Below are 9386 nucleotides of genomic sequence, written 5' to 3'. Positions count from 1 at the left end.
AAATAAATTCCTTCAAAATTTAAAGACCTAATGTTTTGTATGTGAGAGATCATTGGTAGTGAGTGATATTGTGTAAAATAGAACTTTGAATTAAGACATTTTAGGTAAGAAAAGTCTAATATAATCCTAGTTTGCATCTGATATCAATTTTTTACAAACTCTAAAAATGCTATTAATGACAGATATTTCTGATTCACTATTAATCAGCTAAAGTATGCACTTGCATCATTCTGTTTTATTGCCTGGTTGATGGGTGAATATTAATGTTGGTGAATGTCTATTGGTCTAATAGAAATGACCCCATTTTTCATATAAAGGAACTGTGGGTGTGGTTATTACTAAGAGGGTGTTTCTTCTAGATTGATTGAACAGCATGTGATGATATCTTATCATGTCCTGTCAATTTCCCCAGTTTCAGTAACTCTAAGCCTCTTGCAAAAGGAATTATACATGTGGGCCCCTGAAACAGAGAAGCTGTTGAAAACGTACAGGACATATGTTTTGGTGGTATGAGTGGAAAAGCATTATCTTTCTCTCCTTTTTGTTCCTGGAGTCACTCGACTGTCAGTAGAGATGGAGGCTGGGAGTGAAACAGAAGGAAATGACCCGAGACCACTTACATGTAGCTGTAGTGGAGGCACAGAGCATTGCTCATTGGATTCATGAATGACCCAAGTAACTGGCAGTCACGAGGGATAAAGGGTGAACGTGCCACTCTAACTCCCTACAGAAGACAGATGGCGCACTCAAATCAGGATCATTTAGGGGGTCTCATTTATAAGGAAACTAATTGTAGAGTCATGGGCAAAGTTGAAAGTAAAAGAACAGAAAAAAAAAACCAAGCTAACAAACAAAAAAACCTAAAACAAAACAAAAACCCCAGACATTTAACAGAAAGTGAGATAAAACCTTCAGAGGTGAGGGAAAGGGGACACTATTAGAATCTAAAAAGAACCCCATGTAAAGTTACCTGACAAAAACTGATGAGTGACGTTTTATTAAGGAGGGCAGCTAGGTTCTTTTATGGGTAGAACAGACACTATTGGGTCTAAATTCCCCTCTGTCTCATCAATGCCCTGATGGAGTTAGCCATTCACTGAGCCCAAGAGGTACCTCAAGTGCACAGACCCGGGATGGAGGCCACAAAGATGAGCTCTGAGTGGATAATGGAGTTTCTTCACATGGACTTCACATGCTAGGAACCCTGACAATGTTTAATATGCTGATGAACATATTTCATTAACTTTTCTGGGCATTCATATTGAGATTTCAAGCCTGGCCTGCAGTGAAATGGACAGAGACAGTCAGAAGCATGCGCATTGGCATGAACGTCACTTCCTTGGCTATGGCACTGGAGCGCACAGCTACTATCTGAATGCTTTTCCTTTATTTCAACCACAGTCTGTATTCCCCAGTCTAGATTTTTATCTTAACAAAGTTTCAAGCAGCATTGTTGCTTCCTCAGTGCAATTAATGAACTTCCTTCATCTCTAATTAATCAGACATATTTAAAAAAACATAGGCAAACATGATTCAGGCAGTTCACTACTTTTTTATATCAATTATTTTGTGGGACAGAATAGTGTGATTAAAATGCAAACCTTAGGATTACACTTTGGTATGTGGGTTGTCTTCTAATTGTAGTCTCTAGCAAAGTACTTAAATAGTACTTCCTGAATCTTGGATTCGAAGGTACAATACAAATTCAAAGGGGAATGTGTTGGTTTGTGTAGAGAGAAGCAGATTTTCACCCAGGGCATTTTCAGTGACTGCTCGGGAAGAAATGAGGAAAGGTTTGAAGAATAAGCAGTTGCAGAAAATCGAGTTGCTGCTGTGTGTAAGTCCGTGTTGCCTCTGGGCACGGGAGCCTATGCATCTTCTCTTGTTGAGCTCTCTGTATTTTTATGAATATGCATATTGGCGAAAACCCTTCCATCTGCTTCCTTTTAGCTGATTCTATCACATTTTGAGTTGTGCATCACTGTTGAGCTTCAGAGAAAGATGATCATTTACATTACATATGGACATAAAACAGAGGACGAGTTGATGAATTGCAAACAAGTATAATTTATATGGACAAAGTATGCCAGAAGTGCTTTTCACCCCATTTTCCTCTGCAAATGGCAGGGCTCCTGCCCACTTTGTTGGCCTGGTGCCCAAGAACTGAAAGAGAGAAAATGATCCTGTTAGCCTGTGCATCACAATTCCACTCTTGCCCTATGAGGCAACAGTATTCTGCCCTTAGACTCTCTTGAGATCCTAGAAAGTCAAAAGACATCGCTGACTATACTAAAGCCATTTTTTTTCATTTTTTCTCCTATGCTTTTTAAATTTGTAAAATATAGCACAAAGCAAAACCAAGTGTTGGAAAGTGGGGGACTTTCATGTAGACGGGGAGTAATGGAAAACACATATACATCCCTTGTAACCTGACGTACTTTAATTTCCCATGATGATCCTCTGCCAAAATGTGTGAAAATTTTGTATATATGTAAATATTTATATCTAGGGTGCCTTCGAAGAGCTTCTCTGTTGCCTGTAGAGCAATCAGCCTATAATTTATGAGAAACCAAGGCACATGGCAGTAACAATCCCAATTTTATTTTTTCGATTTATAATTTATAATTCATTATTAAAAATAATTACTCATTTCAGGTGTGAAGAGTGGAGAGTTAAGGTGAAGAGCAGTAGAGTTTCTTACTGAACTGCTCAGGTGCTAACAAATAAACAATGTGCCCTGGAAAATCTCACTGCCCTGAGCTCTCTACTCCCTTAGTGTTTCCGACCAGCACAGGTTTTCTGCAGACCTCAGGCCACCTATGTCTGAAGACTTTCAAGATCTCTAAGTATGTACCTGCATGATCACAGAATGAGTGCTGGTTCCATCTCATAGCTAGAGCTAGGTAGGGGAAAAATGAAGCTGTGGCTACAGACATCATAATGGCTTTTTTACAAGCACTACACATACTGTGTTGAGTACCTCATATAGATATACCAGGGTTCATATCCCTTTTAGATGAAAAATCATCACTCTTTGGTGATAAATGCCTGAGTGGAGTCTGCCACAGTTCTCAAACCACATGACTCAACTCCATAACCGCTAGTCTGTAGGTCTACTTCCATAGTGAGTTGTCTGCGGGGTGCGTCGGTAAGTGGAGGTAGAACAAAATCAGGTGGTTTCTATTTTCTTCCCCCTGCTCACACACCTTTTCAGAGTTAGAAAATGCTATTAGTTTTTAACTTCAGCTTAGAGTCTGTTCACCTATCTCTGAACCTTCTCATAAATTTCGCAGGGTTAGTCACTTTATCAAGAGGATTTGAAGTCTTAATGCGAATTAATTATGAAGTCTTTCGGTGGCAGTGTGGAGTAGTACTTGTGTGTAAGATGAGGAACTATCTAAACATTTCTGCACATGTTTTTCTCAGAACTTATGCTTACAGTGGAAATTTCTCAGCATTAAATGTCATCAATTTTGCCACACTCAGGAAGTTGCAAACCATGTGGCTATAACCTCAGTAAAATGAAACTTGACCGAAACCTAATAATCAGCTACTGGTCATTTTCTTAATTTTTTTCTCTACCCCCCGGCAATATGATTTAAAAAACAAAAAAAGCTACTAGTAACATATTTTCAATTGAAGGTAATATTCAGGCTTATAAATATCAATTATAGAGTTAATTGAAAACCAGAACTGAAATGGTCTGAATTTTGTATTTATCAAAAACAAAAAACAAAACACACACACACACGTATACAAAACTGAACTGGATTTGATGATGTAAGCCTATATCCCAGCTACTACTCAGGAGGCTAAGGCGGGAGGATTAAAGCCACCCTAGACAATCTAGTGTACCTTATCTCATAAATATATCTATTTATAATAAGTGAGTAAGTAGGTAAATAAATAATAAATAAAAGATAGAAGTGGGTGATTCAGTTCTTGCCTTATGTGTACATGGCGCAGGATTCAATACCATGTATTGAATTTTGTTTTTGTATTGGAAAATTTGGTGGGGCTAACATTTCTCTTACCTTGTCAACTGCCATAGCTAAATTTTGAAATATAAAAATACCTCCGGGACCAGGTAACCTCTGCATACTAGAAAGACTTTACAGTCACAGAAAACTATCTGTAAACAATTAACTCCAACAGGTCGATTGTGAGTTTCTTGGTGCACATTGTTTGGTCCAAAAGACCTTTATTGAACAAGTCTAAATAATTACATATGACTGGGCATCTTGCCAGGTTTAAACTTTCAGGGCCAATAAGAGTATCCTTTAAATATTAGCTTCATGACTTTCTAACTCTATCCTCATCTGCTCTTAAAGGACTCAGACTGAAACTTCCTTCTAAAAAAAAAAAAAGAAAAGAAAGAAAAGAAAAGAAACTTAACAGAAGGTACAGTCCCTTAGCTCATTGTGAGCTCCTGCCTTTCTGGGTCTTTCCACTCAGTGATCTATATATGATTAAATAATGAAAATCGGATTTCCATCTGTTGATTGGGCATCTTTTGCATTGAACAGACTGATGTTATAAGTCCAGAGACTTAGGAATTAAAGACATGCAGCAACATCTTAAATAGGGACATATTTCTGTAGGCACATCCTCATTAGGGCAGGTCTTCATGTTCGGTCCTTTGTCCTGGATACTTAAACTTCTTGTTTTTCTATTTTTCTCTCTTCCTCCCTTTTATAAAAGTGCAGACTTTCTTTGCTATTGACTTCTGAAGGTCTCTTTTCAAAAGGATGCCCCTAAATTCTCAACTGATATGAAGTTCCATTTTCAAGGGATAGAAATTGTGGAAGAGTTTCATTCTGTAAGATATTGGTATTTTTTATTATCAGTTGGTTCCACAGTTCCTTTCCCACCTAGAATTTGCTTTCATTGCACTCTCTTGAGTCACACTCTCTTGAACAAACTGAGAGAGTAGGGTTAGTACAATGTAAAAGAAAAGCTGAGGTCGGTATCCGTGTATTGTGCATTAACGTGTTCTAGACTAATCTTCTAAGTGTGGTAACCAAAGTCAGGAAAAAGCCTACTTTGCTGAGGAGGAAATTGAGGTAACCATGTGCGTCATACCTGATACGGCCCTTCACGTGAGATTAGATCATTTAGAGAGATTGAAACATGGTGTTGTCTCCAGCATTCAGAGTAACATTTTTTTCTTGCCTGACTTTTCTTTATTATCTTTCATTTCTTGTTTTTTAAAATCGATCATTACTGTTTTGATTATGTGTTTGTGCATTCTGGGTTGAGAACTGTTCATAGGGATGAAGTTACATGCAGAGACTAGAGAAGCTGGAACCCTCTGGACTTTCAGTCTCAGGTGGCTGTGCACTATTGGTACTGGTGCTAGGAATTAAACCCAGGTTCTGGTTTTAATCAGAACAGGAAGATCAGCCTGTGCTCTAAACACACAAACCTGTTTAGACCTCTTATTTCAGTTTTTAGTGTATATGGTGTGTGTGTGTGTGTGTGTGTGTGTGTGTGTGTATGTGTGTGTGTGAGAGAGAGAGAGAGAGAGAGAAAGAGAGAGAGAGAGAGAAAGAGAATTTGTATAAGTACATGTGTGCCAGGGTGTCCATAGAGTCCAGACTAGAGTATCTGGCTCCTTGGAGCTGGAGTTACAAATGTTTGTGAACTACCCACTTGGTTGCTAGGATACAAGCTCCAGCTCTCATAATTGAGGAGCTAGTGCTCTTAAACACTGAGCCATTTTCAACTCCACATTTTCTTTAAAAATTGATAGGTAATTTGGAGACAGTCCCCTGTAGGTTGGTAAGAGTGGCTTAACTGGAAGGTTCCAATTGTATATTGGAAATAATCACCATACTCAATAAACTATAGCAAGTATTGTCTGAGTGTTCCTCCTGGGCCAGATTTTACTAGACACCGGACATTTAAAAGCCTAAGCAAATGAATTCTATCATGAGACCCCAGTCTTGTGTAAAGGCAACTTTCAGGGTGAAAAAATGGAGGATTTCTGTAACCAACTATGTATAAGGGGGGGCTTGGAAACAGAAAAAAGCCCAGAAAGGGTTCAGAAAACTTTCACATAGCAAGCCAGTCTTGTATCATAGTTTGAGGACAAAATAGAGGGAAGATTTGGCTGAAAAAATAGAAGGCCAGGCACTGAAAAAAATACCTAATATACAGAAAGTCATGGTGGGAATGGTGGATCTGAAAGACTGAGCTGACTGCGCACGGTCAGGTGTGGCCAGAGATGATCACGAGGAAGGGCAAAGCCCTTGGCAAAGGGTTTACATATGTCTACATGTTATGCTAAAGTTAATGAGAGGCCATCAGATGTTTCAAGGAAGGAGAATGATTTTACTTGAGTCATGAAGATTTTTCTAGAGACTATGTGGGAGTGGATTTGAACATGGACTATCTATTGGAACGACATTATAATATTCCACACAAGAGTCTGAATTGTGATAGCGGCCCTGGTTGTAGATGGGATGTTGGGAATATTAGAAGCATTTCTAGAGGAAGGATCCATATTTGCAAATTTGTCTGAGGAAGATCAAAGCAGATCAAAGAACGAAGTAACTTTACATTTCAGTGACTAGCTCTCAGTTTCAGAAAAAGAAATGGCGGGGTAGAAAGAAAATAGGTGAAAGAATTTTCTAGTGAAGATGAAGTATTTGTGCATGTCAAACTGAAATCTGGAAGATTTCAGTAACAGGAATTCAGTAACATGATTCTGCATTTAGGAGATGATTGTGGAATCACTATACTTTCTTTTTTTTAATTTTTTTCATTTATTTATTTATAAAAATTTCCACTTCCTCCCCTCCTCCCAATACCTTTCCGCTCCCCCCAATCCCTCTCCTCCTCCCTCTCCAGTCCTAAGAGCAGTCAGGGTTTCCTGCCCTGTGAGAAGTCCACGTTCCTCCCCCCTCCCTCTAGGTCTAGGAAGGTGAGCATCCAAACAGACTAGGATCCCAAAAAGCCAGAACATGCAGAAGAAACAAGTCCCAGTGCCATTATCAATGGCTTCTCAGTCAGCCCCCATGTCAGCCACATAGGTCCAAATGAGAAGCAGAAGGAGGGAGAACATGAGCAAGGAAGTCAGGATCAGAGGGAACCTTCATCTGACAATGGATGGAGATAGAGACAGAGACCCACACTGGAGCACGGGACTGAGCCCCCAAGGTCCAAATGAGGAACAGAAGGAGGGAGAACATGAACAAGGAAGTCAGGACCGTGAGGGGTGCATTCACCCACTGATACAAGGGGACTGATCTAATGGGAGCTCACCATGGCCAGCTGGACTGGGACTGAATGAGCATGTGATCACTATACTTTGTTAACTGAAGATTGACTATTCAACATGTTATAATAGAAATGCTCTCTAAAATAGAATAGTAAAATATCTTAAATAACTTTAGTCTAGAAAATATAATATCTCCATGGTATATTTTATTATTATTATTAGGGTTGAGAAAAATTAAAAATATTTACATATAAAAATAAAACATATCTACAATTATTTTTACTAGATAAAAACAGAAAGTATATGGTTAACTCTATCTACATATCAGATAACAGAGTAAAGAAATAAACAGAATATTGTCACTCAAAATTCACTGTTGATCGGAATAAAGTATCTAATTTCAGACTACGTTTTCCAGCAATTAAAAAAATGAGTGTATGTTTGGCTTTAGAAGTCAGTCCAACTGAAACCTCGTCTATAAAATATCCCAATAATCTATATAAATATACAGTTTTTATTATTATATTTTTACACTTATGAAATAAAGGCAAGAACAGCATACATCACGCACCACCATGGTATTTTGCATTTTGTCTTTTTTCTGCTATAGGCAGATGAACTTTAACACATAGTATTTAATAAATACACACGTTGCTCACACTCACTGGGAATTTAGAGATATATATTTACATGTGCAATCATTCATATTAAAACACTTTGCACTTTGGAATGCATTTGGAACACTTCTATTTGATCCTGTAGCAGAAGAGCTCAATGTATAGAATTTCATACATATGGAGATGCGGATGTGTGTTCAGTCACTGGCCTCTGTGATGACAATCTTCTGTACCATGTCAGACAGATTTTCTGACTCCAGGTCCTCTTTGCCATTGTCTGAGTTTCCTGAGGAGACGTAACAGCCAGAGTCCCTGGGGCAGTCATCTAACTGTGACTTGCTTTCAGGTCTTAAGGACAGAGGTGCAGATTCATTTTCTTGCTCTTCAGTGGCTGCAAATGGGAAAAGCATAGTGGTTAGGAAGAGCCGAGACAACTTTTATAGGACTGTCAGATGCAAGCGTGATCCTAGTCTAACTATTCCAATCTCGACGTGACTTCAGTGGAAACGCCTGTGAATAAGATACTCGTTTAATTGTTTAAACCAGTTATGTGCGTGCACCCAGATGTTCAAACTCGCGGAAATCAACCGTTGCTTATCAGTTTTCTCTTTTATCTTCATGTTATTCATGTGAACTGCCTACATGAGCAAAGACCAATATGAACTCTCATTTTACATTAATAATAAGTTGCCAAGGAAAACAGATTGTATCCACAGTATGACAGATGCTTGGTCCAAATATTCCTTAAGGGATCATTAGGAAAGTCACGTGTAGTTTGAAGTATAATCCAAGTGATGAACAGTTCTGGAATTATGAATATGTGGATATGTAACTAAGAGATCACTCACTGTGACAAACTGTACAGCAGGTCTTCAGACACTTGGAATTTAGCGAATACTCTTTGAAATATCCAAAGTTCTCCTACATCTGCATTCACCACAGAAAGAGATATAAGGAAACGAGGCAACTTTTTCAGTACAAAACTCCAAATTGCCAGAACTGCTTTGTGAGATTCAGTTTGTCTTATGCGTCTTCTTAGTTCTAAATAACAATAGTTTATTTTGAGATTTGCTCACTAAAGCAGATTTATATACAATAAAGGTATTGTCTTTTAGAATGAAGAATCTCAGAACTTGTACAAAAGGTTTCTCTAAAGAACCTAAGCAACCTTGTGTCCTATGACTCCTGTCTGGGATCCTTTGCCACCAGACTACTTCTGGTCTCTGTGAAGGTTCTCTGTCTGCTCTGATACCAGAGCTGGGGCTTTCTCTGCTTAGTGAGCTAGGGGCTTCAGACAGAAAATGAATCTGAACTGCCAACTCCTATCTGTCTCACCACAGCGGCACACCCTCCGTCTGCAGCTTGTAGCAGGGACTCTTCACTTTGCTCTTCTCTGCTCCACACCGGGATGGGCAAGCACATAAATTGACAGTTGAGGCAAGAACTGTGCCTCATATTCTTAATCCTGTTGCCCTGCACGTATCCACTTCCAATTAGAGGACAATATAACAGAGCTTCAAGGTCCAAAATTGTTTTCAGCTGACTCA

General features: G+C 38.8%; 1 protein-coding gene across 1 annotated transcript in view; it reads right to left on the bottom strand.

Moving 5' to 3' along the window:
- Positions 1 to 7408: 7408 nt before the first annotated feature.
- Positions 7409 to 9386, bottom strand: part of Samsn1 (SAM domain, SH3 domain and nuclear localization signals 1) — a 51414-nt gene continuing 49436 nt past the window's right edge. Inside the window, exon 8 of the mRNA XM_048422565.3 lies at positions 7409 to 8230. Coding sequence (XP_048278522.3) covers positions 8037 to 8230 — 194 coding nt within the window. The 3' untranslated portion in view covers positions 7409 to 8036. The remainder of the gene's footprint in view (positions 8231 to 9386) is intronic.

Source organism: Myodes glareolus, chromosome 2 (genome assembly GCF_982192425.1).
Source record: "Myodes glareolus chromosome 2, mMyoGla1.1, whole genome shotgun sequence".
In the NCBI taxonomy this organism is placed as follows: Eukaryota; Metazoa; Chordata; class Mammalia; order Rodentia; family Cricetidae; genus Myodes; species Myodes glareolus.
This window is presented reverse-complemented; position numbering and strand designations above follow the sequence as displayed.